Source organism: Xiphophorus couchianus, chromosome 23 (genome assembly GCF_001444195.1).
Source record: "Xiphophorus couchianus chromosome 23, X_couchianus-1.0, whole genome shotgun sequence".
Taxonomy (NCBI): Eukaryota; Metazoa; Chordata; class Actinopteri; order Cyprinodontiformes; family Poeciliidae; genus Xiphophorus; species Xiphophorus couchianus.
In genome coordinates this window covers 24,841,450-24,861,147 of record NC_040250.1, presented here as the reverse complement: position 1 = coordinate 24,861,147, position 19,698 = coordinate 24,841,450, and the positions used below count along the sequence as shown (strand labels likewise).

The 19,698-nt window shown below is 41.7% G+C and overlaps 4 protein-coding genes and 1 long non-coding RNA gene across 5 annotated transcripts in view; 2 read left to right on the top strand and 3 right to left on the bottom strand.

The window, feature by feature from the left end:
* ints6l (integrator complex subunit 6 like) overlaps positions 1-3,788 on the top strand; it is a 14,298-nt gene extending 10,510 nt beyond the window's left edge. Inside the window, exons 13-19 of the mRNA XM_028008762.1 lie at positions 442-657; positions 736-862; positions 959-1,101; positions 1,471-1,690; positions 1,777-2,142; positions 2,222-2,315; positions 3,162-3,788. Coding sequence (XP_027864563.1) covers positions 442-657; positions 736-862; positions 959-1,101; positions 1,471-1,690; positions 1,777-2,142; positions 2,222-2,315; positions 3,162-3,264 — 1,269 coding nt within the window. The 3' untranslated portion in view covers positions 3,265-3,788. The remainder of the gene's footprint in view (positions 1-441; positions 658-735; positions 863-958; positions 1,102-1,470; positions 1,691-1,776; positions 2,143-2,221; positions 2,316-3,161) is intronic.
* LOC114139112 (uncharacterized) overlaps positions 1-19,698 on the bottom strand; it is a 25,885-nt gene extending 6,187 nt beyond the window's left edge. Inside the window, exons 1-2 of the long non-coding RNA XR_003594387.1 lie at positions 19,686-19,698; positions 12,782-12,787 (exon numbers count right to left, since the gene is read on the bottom strand). This is a non-coding gene — a long non-coding RNA (uncharacterized LOC114139112). The remainder of the gene's footprint in view (positions 1-12,781; positions 12,788-19,685) is intronic.
* Positions 6,111-9,737, bottom strand: mmgt1 (membrane magnesium transporter 1). Its single transcript, XM_028008775.1, has 4 exons — positions 9,461-9,737; positions 9,116-9,168; positions 8,762-8,865; positions 6,111-7,282 (listed from the first exon to the last, which is right to left on the bottom strand). Exons 1-4 carry the CDS (start codon positions 9,537-9,539, stop codon positions 7,138-7,140), a joined length of 381 nt encoding a protein of 126 aa, XP_027864576.1. The 5' UTR covers positions 9,540-9,737; the 3' UTR covers positions 6,111-7,137.
* Positions 10,034-12,053, top strand: pfdn6 (prefoldin subunit 6). Its single transcript, XM_028008773.1, has 4 exons — positions 10,034-10,259; positions 10,417-10,487; positions 10,570-10,694; positions 11,762-12,053. The coding sequence occupies exons 1-4, from the start codon at positions 10,196-10,198 to the stop codon at positions 11,880-11,882; spliced, it is 381 nt and encodes a 126-aa protein (XP_027864574.1). The 5' UTR covers positions 10,034-10,195; the 3' UTR covers positions 11,883-12,053.
* her5 (hairy-related 5) lies at positions 15,221-18,396 on the bottom strand. The gene is made up of 3 exons (XM_028008772.1): positions 18,083-18,396; positions 17,894-17,989; positions 15,221-17,112 (listed from the first exon to the last, which is right to left on the bottom strand). Exons 1-3 carry the CDS (start codon positions 18,131-18,133, stop codon positions 16,723-16,725), a joined length of 537 nt encoding a protein of 178 aa, XP_027864573.1. The 5' UTR covers positions 18,134-18,396; the 3' UTR covers positions 15,221-16,722.

The window sequence follows — 19,698 nt, the reverse complement described above, 5'->3', positions numbered from 1 at the left end:
AACATGAATATGACTCGACACAGAGCCACTCTTCACACTGGGAAAGACTAGAAAACATGACATTCAGTTAGAGCCAATTAGAAGTGCTTCAAATGGAAATGTTCCAGTCACATAAAAAACACCACAACACTGGTAACCCAGTTAAAGTCAGGTCGCAGAATTGCTTTCAGAAAATCTCATGCACTAAGGACATCTGCAATAGTTATAGATGCAGTTTCTTGAATCTTTTGTTTTTTAATCCAGAAACAACCAACATCCCAACTCTTCTGACACTCATACTGATCCCCACTATTACAATCAAGAATCATTTTACTTCACTTTTGTTCTGCTGTCGGCAAACGTAAACAAGCGCACCTGGTTCAAAGGTTTACTCTGTCTTCATTTCATCCCGCTGCATTTTTGTTTCCTATTTTCTTGTTTGTTTGTTTTTTTTTACCGAAGGCAAAAATTGAATCAGACCGCCTAATTGTGTCCGTGGGGAAAAAAGCGCCTCAAGAAACGGGCATAAAGGTGAAGAACCACTCCAGCGCTCTCTCTCTGGCCCATCGGCGGGACTTCAAGCAGCTGCTGCAGGGAATCACCGGAGAGGGGCCTCTCCGCCTGGTCGACATCAACTTCAAAGAGTTCGCCGGCTTCCAGATCGCTCTTCTCAACAAGGTGAGAAACGACAGCGCGCTTTCTCTGCAGAGAGGTCTGGTGTTCACGCAGCGTTTCGCCATCAAAATGTCTCCCCAGGATGTGAAACCGCAAGCTTACCGGAACGCCTACGACATCCCGAGGCGAAACCTCTTGGATCAGCTCACCAGAATGCGCACCAACCTGCTGCGGACCTCGTTGAAGTTGATCCGAGGCCAAGACGAAGGTACGACCGAAGTCTTTGGAAATTCCTTCTGTAGGAGACGCAGACGTCCATTTTGAATCTGAATGTGTTGATATGAGTGTGTCTGTTGTCTGTTAGACTTCCTGCACAGCATTCCAGTGGCTCAGATGGGCAACTACCAGGAGTACTTGAAGATGATGCCGTCTCCGTTAAGAGAGATTGATCCCGATCAACCCAAACGGCTTCACACGTTTGGGAATCCTTTCAAGCAGGATAAAAAGGTAAACATTTGCCAACCCCTTCAGCGTGCAGGTAATCCCTCGAGCTTTTTCACATCTTGTCAAATCACAACCGCAACTCTAAATTGCTTTTATTGTGTGACAGACAAACTCTGAGCGCTGAGTAAACGGGAAGGGAGCAGAAAATGATACACGGTCAACAAATGTTTTATTTGACAAATTTTGTTCCAAAACATCTAAGCCACATTTTTAGTTTTTTGTTTCTAAAACATTTTGAAAACCATGCCTCGTTTTGCTTCTACTTCCTCCTGTCTTATGAACACCTGTGCAGCGTGTCGTGTCTACCCGGCCGGATGCGGACACGTTGTCTTGGTTCTGCAGCTCTGTTGTCTTCTCCACCGTGTTCCCCAGGGCATGATGATCGACGAGGCGGACGAGTTCGTGGCCGGACCTCAGAACAAGAAGCGGGGCCACTCCGGCGACCCCAACTCCAGCGGCACCGTGAAGCGAAGACGGAGCATGTCCCCATTGCTGCGGCGACCGCAGACCCCGCCGGGCAGCACCAACCATGTGGCGGTGGGGAAGAGTCCAGGCCAGCAGAATCTCCTCAAACCCCCGTCACAACACAAAGGTAGGATGAAGAAGTAAAGCCCGATTCTGATGTAGTTCAGAGGGATAAAAAAGCCCACTAATTTTTTACATTTTTATTGTGAACAGATGGGAACAACATGGTGCTCACCGAGAGCAACGGCGACGGATTCCTCGGCCTGGACTCTGGCGAGATCTGGCCCGGCGAGGCGGATACAGAGGCGCTCTGTCCGTCCCCGTTGATGCTGGAAGATAAGACGGGATTGGCGGAGCCGTTTCAGGCGGAGGAGGCGAGCGTGGTGGAGGACGAAGATCACCTGGAGGAGCAGACGACGGAGGAGAGGCACAACTGCGACCGCCTGAGTCCGCAGAGCGAGCTGGACGGCAGCGAAGACGACTTCGCCGCGCTCGACACCATTTACATAACCCCGCTGGACGGCTGCCAAGCCGAGCTGAGGAGCAGAGTCATCAAGGAGGTCCGCAAACCTGGACGGAGTGAGTACAAACCAGGCAGCCGGATCTCAGTGTGGGAATCCGTCAGTTCTTACCTTAATCTGTGTGTGTTCGTCCCCAGACTATAAATCCATACTCAGTCTGCTGCAGCAGGTGAAAGGACCGGTGAACATTCGAAAGTACTTCATCCAACATGCAATCAAAGAAGCTTTGAGGTAAGAAACAAGAAGCTGTACTTTTTTAAAGGGGCAGTATCATGTGAAATTGAATTTTTTGAGCTTCACATCACGTTATAAAGTTATTCCCTCATCAAAAACACATCTGGAGTGTCGCTTTGATTCCTTGAAATCCTTTAATATCCATGGCAACCATTCAGCTTTGCAAAACGCCTGCTTGGACTAGCTCCATATTCTTGGCGCATCTCCTCCTCAGAGCTGCAGTTTCCAAACTTCAGAGCTTCCGCTTCACAAAGCAGCCCTTCCCCAGCTCCTTCAGACTAGCCAGCAGCAATTAGCAAACACTTGGTGCAACTGTGCAGCTTAAAGATCGTTATAGGAGCTTCTTAGTGCACTGCTGGTAGAAACATTGTTAAAGGGTTAACAGAGGAGCCATGCTGTAATGACTTCCTGAAAGCAGCATTTCAGAAAGAGAAGGAGTTTCTTAAAGAGACAGAGGCCCAATTTAAAGGTGTTAAGATACAAAGTAACATTTAAGTCATACTTGTTACATGTAGCATTTTTATAACAACTGAAGGTGACACAGTTACTTGATTATGTTATAAAATGGCAACGTGTGCCTGGAAAACACATATTGTTGCCCCTTGAAAGCAGATTCATGTGTTAAGAGTGGCCTAGTCAAAGTCTGGGTCTAAATAAATAATAGAAATGAATGTTCTACATCCAGTCTTATTGTGCCTGAACCAAAAAAAAAAAAGGTCTCATCTACCCAAGTGCTGCTGGGTTTCCCCCGGGGTTTCTTCCTCTCCTCTGAACCTTCAAGCTGCTCCGTTTCCTGTCTGACTTCCTGCCTCCGCCTCATGAAGCTTCGTTTCGTTTCGCCAGGTTCAAGAAGCGCGTGTTGATCCAGCAGCTGGAGACCGCCCTGGCCGAAGTGGAGGACGACACGGCGCCGTGCTCTCCGCTTCCCAACGATCACGGCAGGTAGTAAACCCGCAGAAACCCACCAGCGTCCTGTCCCGTTTTTCATCACCGCCGGGTTTCGCCGCCGCCAAAACACCTCCGCCGCGAGCGGAGGATTCGGAGATGCAGAGAAAGGAAGCGCCGCCGTCGCGTTGCTGTCGTTTAACCGGATGGGGGCGAGGGGTCCTTCAGAACTGAGCCGCTTGCGACGAACACGCTGATGTCGACAGAGACCGTAAACTCCCGGACGGCTTTCGTCAGTGAGGACAAGTCCAGCAGACTCACATACTCCTTTAGACGAAAAGCCACACAGCTGGCCTGATCCTCACGTGTGTCAGATACTGGTCATGTACTGGTTTCCTCCCCCAATCACCCCAGCTGTTACAAACAGACCCGTTTTCAGCTGGTCTGAAAGTCGTTCTCATTTATAAATATTCTTTTACGCGACTAAAAAAAGAAAAAAAGAAATAGAGAAAAGCTTAAACATTCATGTAAAGTTGTGGCTGACAGGACGAATCGGGTTAAGCCAGATTACGTCTGCAACAAAAACAGCGCACTGATTTTATTTTATTTATTTATTTATTACTCTTTTTTTTTTTTTTTTATCTCCGTTGATCCTGTTACCTAATATCTGACTATTTTTAGTTGATGCTGACATGTGTTGGCATGAGGGGTTGTGCAATATGGAAAAGAGCTTAACAAGAATAAAAATAGGAAGAAATCTGGAAATTCAACTAATATAAACATTCCAATTAAATAAAAGATTAATAATTTGGATCGTTTGGCAACAAAATAAGTGTGATTATTATTTAAAGAGACAGTACGCAGGCTGAAAAAAATGACTCGCACACAGAAAGAGGAAAGCTTGGCTCATCAATGGCAGCAAATCCCTCAAATGTCTAATAATTGTAACGAACAAAAATATTTACGTTACTTTAAAATGTTAGCCTGTATTGTGATATTTCTTAGCTCATATTGACACATTGCTCAACCTCAGTCACTATTTGTTTTCCAGTCCAAAAATTTCTCATATATGTTGTGTGTGTATGTATATATATATATATATATGTATGTACAACTATATATATATATACAGTATACTGCATATATATATATATATATATATATATATATATATATATATATATATATATATATATATGGTTTTAAGCATCCAAATTGGATCACCTTTCTTACTATTTGGACATATTGTCAAGATTTAAAAATGGTGTAAATTTTATACTTTTAAAAAAAAAATTCCTTTTAAAATGCACCAGCATCTGTTTGCGTCAGTATTTTGGGATACAGAAGTTAAGACCGTTCTTGACGCTGCAACACCCTTCAAAAACTGTAAAATCATTTCCTCTTTAATTGCTGTGGCATTATCTCACACGGAAACATGTAGAAGAATAAAAACAGATCTTTAAATTGGAGTATATTCACATCACTGTCCTGTTGAAGGACTTCAATGGTGACATGTTTTTATTTTACTGACTTGTTCGACCAGAAACTGGCCCACAGCATTACAAGTCCTCTACCCTACTTAACAGTGGGTGTGATGTGCTTTTCCATATTTTCATTCTTTGTTTCACGCATATTGTGAAAATGTTCAACCTCACAATAAACCTCTCATCAAGCACACTAGCTAAACCGCGTCAGGTACGCAAAGTCAGAAAAGTTTTATTTTTTATTTTCTGGCATCGCTCCAAAGCACCTAAATAGGATCCGTGATCCCAAAACGTCAGTTTCTACAGAACTGACATTCAAAATTCGATCAAAAGTTTGAATTTTTCTCAGATTTCCTTTGTGAGATGAGACTGCAGCAGTTAGAGGCGTAATCTTTACTAGAATTGTGGAGGCTGCTGTATCTGACACTAAGCAGACGACGGTGACTGGTTCTGAAAATGAGCTTTCTGGTCATCAGCCAGTACAGGTTGCGGCTAACTGTCACCGCCTAGCACCGCCACATACTACAGTCAACTGTCACAGCGTCAGAGTCGCTCCGATGATCCCATCAGTCCATCGTTCCCAGCAGTTTTCCTCCTGGAGTCCAGGCTCAGCTGACCCTCTGTTAAACAGCCTCTACTCGCTTACCCTCCTCCTCTCTGCAGCTTTTCTTTGTTCTTCTGGTTGTTTCTACAAAATGTACACTACTTTTTAATGTTCATAAGCAATATAGATTATTTTTGTGACTTTATGTCAGAGTTAAAGAAATATTTTGAAAGCCATTTTTTTGTAAACTGTTAAATACATATATGAAGCGCAAAGTTTTAAGATAATCTTTTTTTGTTTTTTAAAAATAAAAGTTCAAACGAACCGTCTAGATTGGCGTTTAATGTTTGGTTTTAATGTGTTTTCATCTTACAGGAGGATTTTAGTCAAGCCACTGAGCCACTCTTTCCATCTGCAGAAATAAAAGCTCCTTGTCAGAAAGATCCAGTCAGAGCCAGGAGGAGGGTCTTAGTGATGTCAATAATGTCATGTACATGCTGCTAAATGTGCTCATAGTGACAAAAACTGCTTATCCGCAGTCATTGGTGGCCATCCTAACTAGCTTTAGCATTCATGACAGGCTCTGCTGATGGGGAAAAAACTGTAGCATGTGTACACAAGCCTGATTGACAGCACTCTGATTGGTTGTTTCTGACCTAGCTGTCTTTTTATGCAGCTAGAACTGGGGGGAAAAGCAGAGGAGCTCTTTTTTTTTAAGATTATCTGTCTCATGTTAACCGTCACAACATATGGACAGTTTTAACAAACATGTAAAAAAAAAAAAAAAAGACATTAAAGAAATACTGCAGCTATAATTGGCATAATTTGCACAAGATTTGCATTCCTCATCTTTTCAAAACTTAACAATGCAGTTTTGTCTTCTCAGTGTAAAGAATTTGTATTTCATTATGTTATGAACTTTTACATTTTGCTCAATCAGTCTGAAAACATACTCTTCATCTACCCACATTTGAGGCTACTCTACTGCCACCTAGTGCCCAACACCAAAAACTTGTCTTTCATTACATGAAGTGGTCACAGCACATAAACTACAATTATTCAGCCATGTAGTCATAAAATAGCATTTTTCATTTTTATCATCAAGTTAAAACATCAGCAGTGATTGAAATATATAAATAAAAAAACATCCACTTTGTAAAACCAGTATGAATTTTATTAAATTAAAAACAGTCTGTAGGATGTTAACAAAACGTAAAAAAAAATAATGGAAAACAAAACTCACGGAAATGAAGGGAGTTGTTTGAATTTTAAGGTCCAAAGTGTCATTAGAAAGACTGTAATGTTTCCTGCTTTCACTTCTCACCTCCAGCCGGATTCCCTGGCTTGAAAACAAACAACTTCCCTCGCAAACCGGACACGCTGAGGCAGCAGGACGTCGTTCGGGGAAACACGGGGGATCTTTTGTTTATAAAGCTCACATCTACAAACTTAAAACTTGGCCTGAGCAGCGGTGGTAGAGAAGCGAGAGGGTGAAATTAAACCACCGTGGAAAATCAATTCAAAAAGAGCAGTGCTATTCTGATTTAGCTCAAAAGAGGAAAGAAAAGCAAAAAACATCTGAGTCTCTTAAGACTCTAAAGCCATCATAGCATATATATATATATATATATATATATATATATATATATATATATATATATACACACACACAAACAAATCTGCACGGAAAACAGAAGGGTTGGCACAGTCAGTGTCGCTTATGGGGGTAACCACTTTATGGACAGAGATGCTAATTTTGGACAGCATATTAGTTTATTAATAAATAAAACTTTTTTTAAGTGGAAGAAGTTAAGTTCTCAGAGCCCTCCCCCTCACCCTGGCTAACAAAAACAAATCCTATCAGGGCGGTGAGAGGGTCTGAGGCGGGCGGGGCCCCGGCTCAGTGCTAATGCTCCAGCTTGCGTAGCCTGATGGGGTTGGGCAGAGCCTGCTGGTTGGAGGACGGCTCCTCCTTCGGCGTGCGGAACAGGACCCGACCTCGATGGTTGAAGAGGTAAAACGACGGGTGATTCCTCAGTGTGTCAAAAGTTCTGAGGAGAGAAAAAATAAATAAAAAAGATCAATTAAAACATGGTTCCAGTCCAGGGGTGGGCAAGTCCAGGCCTCGAGGGCCGGTCTCCTGCAACTTTTAGATGTGTCTCTGCTTCAACACACCTGAGTCAAATAATGAGGTCATTAGCAGGACGCTGGAGAACCTGACTGCACTTAGGAGGTGATTCAGCTGTTGGATTCAAGTGTGTTGGACCAGGGAGACAACTAAGAGTTGCAGGACACCGGCCCTCCAGGACCAGGATTGAGCCTCCCCTGTTCTAGTTACAAATAATACAGCTGGACACAACCCTAAATGCAACAACATAGCATTCATTTCACGAATTTGAGCTGGATGAAGCTAAAACTGCGCCACTTGAGTTTTTGCTAAAACCTATTTACAGACAAACATGTTTTTAGGTAAAATGCAAAATGTATACTTATTTAGTACAGTTTTGGTTTAATTACTGCTTCGAATGTGGAGAAATTTGCCTTTTTTGAGTCTGCGTACTCCAATTAATGATTAATCTACTACTAAATTAGTTGACTATTACTACAATAATCAGTTAATCACGATTATTCATTTCAACCCTAAGGGGTTCCAGAAAATAAACGCAACATCCTATGGGTTAACAACAGAAGTGAGTCAGTGGTGAAGATGAAGGTCATTCAGCCACCTGCCGATACATTTAAACTGACCCATGGCAGGTCCAAAAAGCCAGCTAGATAGCAAGGGTATATTAGCAGGTAGTTAGCAGTAGCCGCAACCCGCCTATAATCACAGAACACAATGACTGTGTGTGACTCAAATGTTTGCCTGACAGAAAACTCCTGCAAGAAAAACTCCATCGGATGCGAGACTGAATGGTCTCATCAAAACCAAAAAATAAGACGTGTGATTAACATATTTAAGGCCAACTTACATTTTTATAAATTTAAGACAGAATATAAGGTCTTAATTTTACATACACGTATTTAAGACTTTGGTACGCCTTCCAGAATGCCGGTTTTGTGTTTTTCTTGGAGATAAGTAGCTTCTTAGCTGTCCAGCCTCGGCCACAGAGCACATGCAGAAACACTCATACCCGTCTAAAGCCTTTCCTGGACAAACTTTGCACAAGTGGTAGTCTAATAACGTAGTTGAGACCTTTTTAAGAGACACTTTCTTGATTTTCCAGAGTTTTCACGCAAACCTAGACTAAATGAAAATGCTGACCAAGACTGTAGGTTCCCTGCATTTTCCTGAAATGCTTGCTTCATTGCTAGTAGTGGATGAAGTGGCGCAGAAGGTACAACATGCATCTGGCTGCACAATAACAGCTGGCCTTGACGTAACAACCGTGTTATGGGACTCCGGTTAATGTCTTGGGTTAAAGCCCAACAGAGCTGCGCCTATAAATGCATCTGAAAGTGCGGAGGCTCCCCTGTGACAATGGGAACCAACAGTTCCCACATGGAGGGGATTGGTGCGCCGCTCTTACTTGTTTTTCAGCTCCGAGGAAGCATCCATGTCCTTGAACTCTCCAGCAATGTGGACAATCCCGTAACAGGTCATCACAAATGACAACAAGGTCTGCAGGACAATCTGAAACAGATGAAAGATGAAAGAGACGAGTAGGTGATACTTATAAATATGACATTTATTTGTGCGTTTTCCTTCTGTATATTCGTTCATTCGTTAGTTTTCACGTGTGTTTTGCATTATTGGCAAGTTTTAGTTGTAAGTACGGGCACGTCAATGACTTCGGAACCATGGAAATGAGATCAAACTGCATGCAGTATAATTGTGTTGCAGGACATCTTCTTTGAAAGAAAAAACCCCTGGAGTTACTCACGTCAATTGGTAACGTCTCGTGCTCCTTCTCTGTGAGCCGCATGTATGATCGATCTGCACGGAGAGACGGGATTTAATGAGACCAGGAAGCACCAAACGGCATCAATCAGTGCCAAACGTAACGACATTTAAATATTGTCGATCGGAGCCTTGACAAAACAGAAATGTCACCGCGGGGAATGAATGCGTCAGTGTCAAAGGTGAGTATTAATGCCTTTCCGCCTCAGAGCTGACTGAGCGCAGCTAAGCTGCCAGAGAGGCAGGCCCGTGGTGCCGATCTGTCGGTCAGACCGACCGGAACCAACCGACACCGGCGGGACTGCCACCGCTATGCGGAGAAACTCACGCTGTGCCGCCGAGAAAGCCGCGTGGGCTAAGGCAAAAAGCCCCACACCGACAACACCTTTCCAGAACGACGAAGCCATCTCGAAGCTGGGCGCAGGGGAACTGTGGGCACTGCCGTAAAACGTCAGACAGCGTCGTAAAGAGTCGTAAATAGCCACTGCGTCATAATGTTTTAAACGTTATACCAGATGGATATATGGGACAAAAATCCATTCCGACACACATAAAACTAATGATTCCAGTTTTCTGTGAAAAGAAAAAAAATCATAAGGGTTTTGGGGGAGGTGGGGTTCAGTCAGACAGCCTTACGGAATGGTGCTTTTCTTGTTACCTCGGAAATAATCATTTCCAATTTCCCTGTTATTTTTTTACTGTAATTTAGTGTTTCTTCTTATCTGTGCCACATGCCTTTATCTTCAATTGTCAGTCTACTGATTAGTTGCACACAAAACTGTCAATATACATATTTTTTAACATGTATCTTGTTTACGTTTCTGGAATAATAATAATAATAATAATAATAATAATAATAATAAAAACTTCCAAGAGGCGTTTGCCTGCTAGGAAAGCAGAAATCCCGAGTTTTCAATATGCATTGAACGCCGCACAACATCCTGTCTGCCCACCGCTTCTTCCTGTCCGCTCGCACTGAGCTCTCATGTTCTACAGTTAAGCTTTGGCACATTTGTCTCACTGATAACGCCGTTAAAAGCAAAAAAAATAAAAAATAACAAACATGGCGGAAGCCATTCAGAAGAAGTTAAAAGCGGAAGTTGAAAAGTATACACAGACGCAGAAAGGTGAGGGCTTTCGAGCCTTGTTGTGGCGGCTGCCATGCTGCACCGAGCTAGCATTCCTTATTGGGCCAGTTAGCGGTGTATAAATATATCATGTGAACGCATTTATTTAGTCGTGGTAGCGGTCCAGGTGTGCTGACGTGCCGCTGTCTGTTTTCAGATGTCAGTAAGAGCGTTTCAGCCCGACAGAAACTGGAGACACAGATGGCAGAGAACAACATTGTTAAAGAGGTACGTCTTTCTCTGTTGACCACAAATCAAGCACCGCCACGGATGTTTCTTTGGATTATTACCATAACGCGTCTCTCTCCAGGAGCTGGATCTGCTGGAGAGCTCAAACACCGTCTTCAAGCTCATCGGCCCTGTGTTGGTGAAACAAGATTTGGATGAGGCTAAAGCCACGGTAGCAAAACGACTGGAGTACATTAATGGAGAAATGTAAGGGGGAAACTCTTGTCTGTTCATCTGTGCCTTTACTTTACAGTCCACACACTTCATATAGAGATGACATGCAGTGGCTTTTGAATGTTATAACTGTGCAATGTTTTACACAGATCTCTCAAAAATAACATTTAGTGCAACAGTAGCTTTAGAAGGAAAAAGTCATTCAGTATTTCCCAGCTGTGTATTATGTGACGAAATGTGGAAACCTCCAGGGTGAATTTCTGTGTTTTATTTGGGGGGGGAAAAAAATGTATATGTGTGACCGCATCCTTTCCCGCAGGACAACATGCCAAAAGGCGAGGGCTTAAGGGGCGCAAACATTTTAAAGACAATACCACAGAAGAAGAAATAAAAAGGAGGGGCTTCCCACCTTAAAGTAACACGGTTAAAACAGTGACAGTGTTTTTTAGAGGTGTTTCAGTCGGGGAAGAAACAATACACATACCCCCCCCCCCCAAAAAAAAAGACATTTTGTGTAATTATAACAAAAAGGAAATACAACCAGGTTACATACACAAGATTTTGAATGTGGAGAAATTTGCCTTTTTTGAGTCTGCGTACTCCAATTAATGATTAATCTACTACTAAATTAGTTGACTATTACTACAATTTTCATTGGCATTATTCCCAACGGTGTGTATATAAACAAGTTACTCTTTGCTATTTATATCAATGGGCCTCCTGTTGTTATTCTTAATCCCGCAAAGCCAGTGAAACTCGCACTTTATTCAGGATTAAGTTTGAGATTAGCCACGATACTGAGGAGAATGACTGAACATTTGGTAAATAAGTAAAATAGCAGGAAATGGTTGACTGTTAAACAAGGAGATCAGCTGGGTTTCAGTTGTTTGTTGTGTGAAACATCTTTTCATGGTCCTTCCTACTTTCCCACAATAATAATATTTATATACAGCAAGTCAACAAAGCACATTGACAACCAGCTTGTTCTAAATGTCTCTTTACGTCTCAAGACTTTGGCAGATTTTTCTCTGCATCAACCCAGGTCAGACATGTTTGGTGTATTCTTACCTTGCGCCGCTTTCCTTCCTGTCCCATTGCAGTCAGAGATACGAGACGCTCCTGAAAGACTATCAGAAGAAATCTGAACAGCAGCGAGAGGTCCTGACCAGTTTACAGCAGGACCTGCAGAAAGCCCAAGGCCTCCCTCCTGGAAAAGTATGACGCGGAGACCCTGGTGTATTTCGAGCATGCTGAACACCCAGCCGAGAGACGATGACACAATGTCAACCTGTTTCATGAGCTGAGTCAATTCTGCTTGTACTTTGTCGTTAATTTGCAGCGTTCTTACTGTGACTGTTTTGATGTTACTAATAAACATTTGTTTTCCCATTTCCCTGTGTGTTTTATTGGAAATGTTTAAATTATGTAACATTATAAACGATTGTTGTAATTATAATGAGGGAGGAAATGTTAGCCCTCAGAACTAGTGGTTACAAGATCATTTAAAACGAGTGTTTACGGTAATAAAGACGAAAAAAAAAAAAAAACTTTCTTCAAAGGTCTTGTTAGCTTGTCTACCGCTTTTATATATCAGCTTTTCAGACGTCCGACTAAAAATAATACTGTGACACTGCCGTGTTTTCTGCACGAGCCGTTAACAGTGGCGCACGTGGAACAGCGGAGCAGTTCTCACCTTCAGGTGCGGCGTTTTTGTAGCGCGCGCGAGTTCAGCGAGGGCCTGTAAAGACGAGCGACACGTGTCCACTGTTGTTGTTGTTGTTGTTGTTGGTTTTCCTCAAATTGGCTCGCGCGTCTCCAACAAAAGAAACCCAGGAAGTCACTTCTGGTTGGTTCTTGTCCGTCTTCACTGGATTTAGCGGCGGTAGCCATCTCAGTATGGCACTACATACGTGACGGACTAGTCCCTGAAAGTATATCGAGTAATTAAAGCTATTTTTAATGGCGTCCAGGTGAAGCTGCTCCGCGGACAGGACTCTGTGTTGCTGTGTTGAAATGGAGAAATGGAGCGTGGGAACCTAAAGCCTCAGGCGGTTTTTGCCGCAGCCAAAAGGCGGTCGGTCACTTTTCCTTTATTGCCTTCTGTCTGCTGTGGGAACCACCAAACACTTGTCGGAATCAACTGGGAACAAGTGTAACACTTTGGACATCTGTTCCTAAAGATTCAGCTGTATTAACACCTTTTGGTTTTGTTTAAATGGTTCTATTGGGCCGGTTTAATCCGCGTTTAAGATAATTCCTGACCTAATGAAAGCCCTAATCTGATTTCAGCTGTAATTGATTCACTTTAGTCCTGTGTGGTCTTTTCTTTTTTCGGCTTAAAGCTGCCAGGCGCACCAAAGAGCATCCTGTCCGGCGGTCATCCCAGCGGGACTAACGCCTCTTTGGATGCGGATTGTTTTCAGGATTTAGACTCATCCATCTATCCCCCCCAAAAAACAACAACCCCCCCCCCCCCCCCCCCCCCCCCCCCCGATAAAATAAAGCCTCTGGAGGATGAATGGGGATTTCTGAGGAATGTTTACCTTAAATGTGTTATTTCCACTATTTACCCAACATTTGCTTGCTTTTATGGTTTCAGCATGTTGATCAGTTTGGTTATTAATCCAGTTTGGATTAATAACCTTTTGTTTTTCAACACTCTTGGACTTTTTTTTCTTTCTTTAGAAATACATTTTAAATATCAGCATTGAAATTCTATTAGTAAATTCATCTCTTACAACAAAGAAATACTTTTGAATTTCCTTTTTTTTAACACTTTAAAAAGTCAATTCTGTCCCTCATGCACGAGTCGGTAGTAATTTGCAGTATGGGAAAAAATATCTCCACCTAGTGGAAAGCAATAAAACCTGAAATTCCGAGGAACGTTTTATGCCAGAAAATAGGAACAAATTGAAACAAAAATCAAATGCGAGTCAGTTTTACAAAAAAAACCAATGCACACTCTGTTTAGTTTAAAAGAATAATTGACTTAAATAAAAATGGAATTTTGTCCAAAGTACAGCAAGGCCACATTGCATACAGTTGACATCAACACAGCCAAAATAAAATAAATAAAATCAAAACACACAGAAACATGCCCTGCACGGTCAAAAATAAATTCGTACTTATAAGACGTTTCCCACTTTGCCCTTTATTGCTAAAGCTCGGGGTCGCAGCTAAAGCACCGACTGGTTTTCCTCTTTAAAATGCTCAGCATCAGGACAGATTTGCATCCAGACAAACGATTCTGAAAACCAACACTTTATATTTAACCAGAGGAGGGCAGAGCGGACAAAAATTAGACTCGAGTAAGATTAGCACAACTTCAACATGTTTTTATTGGCGTAAAAGTGAGAAGTAGCCGTTGAAGAAATTACTGGAGTGTAAAAAAGCATTTGGTAGAAGGTCCAGTCAAGTACTGAGTATTTCATCAGAGTATCAATCATCTGATTTTTAAAACGTACGTCAACAGACGGAATAAAGTTAAGTAGAAATGTTGGTATTTTATGGGCAAAAATGACAATATTTCACATAACTAAACATAACAAAATCAGGCAACTGATTATGTTTCCAAATCCGTTTAGTTAAAAAAAACAAAACAAAAAACGTTGGAAACTCTAACAAACACTGCAGGTGTGTGTGTGGAGGGGTTTTTTTCTGGTGAATTTTTGGTTAAATTTGTTTTTCTAGAGAATCTAGAAATTTTACTCAAGGCAAAGTGGTGATACTTCATAGTAAAATGACTCAAGTAAAAGTAAAAAGGCCAGCCTAGAGAAGATACTGATAAAAGTACATATTTTCTAACATTAAGTTGTATTTCTTTATTTTTCTTTTAGGTGAATGGATTTCTAACTTGTGCCACGTCTGGCATTCAGAGCCACGGATGCTTTGCAAACGTTCATTTCCATCACAGCTGGACGGTTTCCGGAGGGGTGTCTCTCCCCGTTGTTCATTTGAGTAGATCTCGGGTCTGGACTTTGACTGGGCCGTTCTAACACCTAAATATGCTTTGATCTGAACCGTTGTGCTGCAGCTCTGGCTGTGTGTTTAGGATTGCTGGTAGCTGAACCCCCCACCCGGTCTCAGGTCTTTCACAGCTTCTGTTTTCCTCAACGATTGCCCGGTCTTTAGCTCCTCTCTTTGCTGAAGAAAGGAATCCTCACAGCATGTACTGCTGGTAGTTTTCCATCAAACTTCATGATTTGCATTTAGACTGAAACAACTCACATTTAGTGTTATTTCACAAGAGCACATTCCTCCACATGTTTACTGTGTTCAATACGAACTGAGCCAATAGGTTTCTTCTGGTCACTCTTCTATGAAAAGACAGATCTGTGGAGACTATTACTGATAGTTGTCCTGTTGACAGAGGCGATGCCACGAGGGAGCTGGGGGGGCATGGGGCCCTCTGGAAAAATTCCAATAATAGATAATCATGTGACAGAAAGGCACACAGAGTAATTTATTCAAATAAAACATGTACGTAAAACTCAATACAGAAATACAAATTAACAATAGGCAAAGTAAGTAAATAAAATCGCTTTTTTTTTTTTTTTTTGGCTTATTGGGCTGGGCTGGCTACCTCCTTATAAAAAACAAACACTTTTCATATTTTAATCATTTTCCTTCCAGTTCACAAGTGTGCATTGCTGCTTTGAATCACATAAAATAGCTATAAACCAGTTACAAAATAATAATGAAAGATTCCAATTAAGCATAATATTAATCTTTGTTGCACGACTGAAATGTTTAAGAAGTTTAAACATTGTAGTTGAGTAAAAGCTCAGTGAGATATGGCAAAAATCTAATCAAATTATGGCCTGTGTCACTTTTCTTTGCCAAAAGATGATTTAGGAAAAAAAATAATTTTTGGCAAAAAGTGACACAAGTCGCTAGCTTAGGAATGATATATTAGTTTACTTGCCAGCACTGATTCCAGGTCATGTGCTCCTAGACAGACATTAACAGGACAAACTTTGTTTGTATTTGTTGTATTTTTATTTGACAAGGAAAAAAGAAAGAGAGAGTGTGAGTTTCACTGCGAGACGACCTCGCGGGGTTTACGCCCTGCTGTGGATTAGACGCTGCCGAAGCGGTCTGCTCTCTGAACACGCGCCAATCACAGCAATCCTCTCCCACTCTACATGTGAAAAAAAGTCGTCCGAACACCATGTAGAGACGGCGGCTCTCCCATCTACATGTCAATAGGCGTCATAACTGCTGTCCAATCTGGATGGAGTATGTGTTAATGTTCCTCTGGAGGCTTCTCCAAAGTGCAGCTGCAGGAACCTTCAAGAGGCCCCTCTGGAGGAAGGGCCAGGAAACTGCGCTGAACGGAGGACGATCCTGCCGATGTGTGTGTGTGTGTGTCTGTGTGCAAGAGCAAAGCGACAACACACCACCACCCGGTGAGCTACGGAGAGTAGAGAGACGTGGAAGGAGCAAGGAGATAACGCATGCAGAATAAAACAACAGCTTGAAAAATTCACATTAGAAATTCACTGACATTAATATCTGCATTGGTCATGATATTGGAAAAACAATCTAGATCAGGTATTGGTGACAATGCGATCCATCAAGGCAGATCTACGCAGTCTAATTCTATGCTGTGTACAACATGTTTAGAATTCCTGATTCCATTTGATTTTTTCCACACGTTTGACCAAAATAGTCGACCTTTTGTTTTTTTTTTGTCAGTTTCTTTGTTACTCATTTTAAATGGGCTGTTCTGCTCCGAACTGAAAGTACTGAACAAATGAAAGTTTTGTCGTTTTCACACGCCTGACCAAACTCGTGAAGCTGTGGAAGCGTGCCGTGTGCTGGCGCCGACTCATCAGATGCATTTTGGAATCCGGTACGTTCAGCTCTGCTTTCTGCGCGTTGGATCGGTGTCGGCCGACACTAAGCCTCAGGTTTCGGTGTCGGAAGTGACAAAAAGTGGATCGGTGCGTCCTGGGTTTATATAGGTATGTAAAAAAAAAAAGGGGAAATATGTGAAAACTAAAGAAGATCTGTGCAAAAAAAAAAGTGTCCATGCTGTACAAATCTGTCAACGTGTCCGTCATTTAGGCCAGGGTCTCCAGACCGGGTCGGGCACTGATGCGGAGGAGAGCGTCTGCCTGGTTTCGGACCCCTGCGAGACGAGACGCTGAGGGGAGAGTGCGGCGGGGACGTCACCGGGGGCGACCACCGCCGTCAGAGGCCCCGAGAGCTTCAGCGAGGCCTGCAGCGCGTTGGCCTCCTCCAGCTCCAGGCTCTTGGAGGCGATGAACTGGCTGACCCGCAGCAGGCAGGACCTCATGCCGTCGTGGTAGCTGCGATGGGGGCCGCCGGCGGGCCCCTGCTCCTCGGGAGACGCCTTCCTCGCGGCCCGGTGGTCCTTCTCCTTCTTCAGGAAGTCGACGACGCTCTCCAGGATCTCTGCCTTCTCCACCTTCGGGTTCCTCAGCTTCTGCAGCAGGAGAAACGTGAGAGAGAAGAAAAAAAAAATCACTTAAAAAAAAAAAAAGTGTTTAAAAATGGCTGCAGGTCAATTCAGCTGGTTTTGCTCATTTATTTTAAAAACAGCAAAAGTGTAATAGAGGTCAAACACCTGAGAGCAGCAGGACGTTTCAGTCCTTTATGAAACCATAACTGGTTTATAAGTGAATGCTTTAATTTATTTATTTGCTCTATTTACTTATATCTAAAACATATACCAAAAGTATAAAACTCAGATCACAAATAGCCAAAGTCTACAAATTGATGACATGGTTTTCTGACTATATTTTACAAGTGAACACATTTTGATTTCTCTGAGGCGTTAATGTAAAACATGCATTTTCGCACAGATTGTGAACTGTGCATTTAAATTAGATTTTTTAATTTTTTTTTTTTTTTTTTTTACTTTCCACACTACTGGAAAAAACTACCGATGACATTTAGTCATTTTTATGTAGTTTACCATCAACGGATACATTTATTCATGAATCTGTTACACTTTTGCGCTATTTTAATAACCCAGTGTGAAAAGAATACATGTTTAACTGTAAATTAGGGGACAAATTACAGGCGGAAATATGTAATTATTTATATATATATATATATAGATCAAATCAGTTGCCTAGACGACGCGAAACTTGTCGTAGAAAACGACTTCTGTTTCGTGGCTGGTACCAAACGACCAAAACTATCAAATGACTGAACCCTGTACAAAACACCCCTCGGTTTACCGACAGTAAAGCGTCACGTACCTCGTTCCGCGTGTTTTCCAGCATCAGTAGCCGTAAGGCTTCCAGGCTGCTGTTGATTCGCTCCCGTCTGCGTTTCTCCATCATGGGTTTGGACGCCTTCAGGACGGAGAAGGAAAAGTACTTTATTTTATTTTTGTTGGCTGTTGTCCTTAAATGAAAGTAGTTGAACACACAGTCGGTTCTCCTCACCTTCCTCCTGGATTTGTGTCCCGGAGTCTCGGGTGACGGTACAGTCTTCATGCTCCGTGTTTGCCCTGCTTCCCTTTCCGAGCCAACGTGGAAACTGAATGAACCGAACCGTTCCTTTCATCGATTCCCTGTTGATATCCCCGCCGTTAGCCACGCCTCCTCCCGTCCTACGTCACTCAGCGGCCGCACAGGGTTCGTGTTAGGCCCATTTTACGCACGGACGACTTTCGTTTGCTTTTGAATCCACGTGGTAATCAGAAATGGAATACAAATGCGACTTTTCGTGAAAATATAATTACATTTATATTAGCTGTGGGTCGCCTTTTTTTTTTTTTTTTTTTTTTTTTTTGGTCGCGTCTTCTTTTAGCATTATAACCATACAGGAGAATTTTGTTCAGTGCTCATCTATTGCTCTCTTAAGACTTAGGAGCTAACTTTGACTAAAAATAAAAACAAAACGCCACGCTGCATTTATAAGCTACAACATTTCCTTTTCCAAACCGGCTACTTTCATATTTTTTTTTGTCTTTTTTGCTAAACGTGAAAAACAAACAAACAAAAAAAGAACCTGCACAAATCCTTTTAGTAAACAGTTTTTCAGGCCCTCTTGCACAAAGTCCCAGTTTAACCATGAAGCCTTTTGCGGACATAAAAATAGTATTTCATAACCAACACAGTGATCCTTAAACAGCTGTTAGCTGAAAACCTGGCATGCTGCAGCTGATGAATCACTTCTCAAGTTTGGACTTTGTACTTTTCCAGTTCGCGCATTATTTATCTCATTTCGTTTTAAACCCTTTACATTTTACCTTCTGCATTTCTGAGGGAATTTTACTCAATATGCTACTCAGCAGTGGACAGATGAAACATTCAAAGTCCAAAGAAGAGACAGGAACCATGAGGAAGTTTGAAAACTGCAGTGATTTCTAGATGCCTTATATATATATATATATATATATATATATATATATATATATAAGCATATTCCTCCTGTTAATTGATACGTCTTAAGTTTTTTGCTTTCATACATTCATTTGACTTATTCTTAAACAAATGATCTGACATCAACAACCAGCGTGAATACATGATGCATATTATATATATATATATATATATATATATATATATATATATATATATATATATTTTTTTTTTTTTTTAACAGTTATCGCACTTTATCTTTTTTTTTTTTCAATGTCCACAACTCTACTACATTTTCAAAATGACTATTTATGACAATTTGCACTGAAAAATACAGTTTTATGTTAACGAATTAGGTTTGTGGAGCGTGTGCTGTTGACCGGGTCAGCCTTGTAAAAGAGACCTTGGCTTAAATAAGTTCTTTACCTGGTTAAATGAAGGTTATTAAGTAAAAGAAATAATAATAATAATAATAATAATAATAATAATAATAATAATAATAATAATAATAATAATAAAGAAAGCAAAAGGAAATTAGGATTTAATGTATTAAGGGAAAAACACCAAACCAATCAGACGATTGACCCCTGAACTCTGAGCCTGGTGCAAAGATCTGCTGTCTGCCATAAATAAAACTGGAAAAGGTGAAAACATAAAGCGTCTAACAAAATACAAGTAACACAATAAATCAGTTG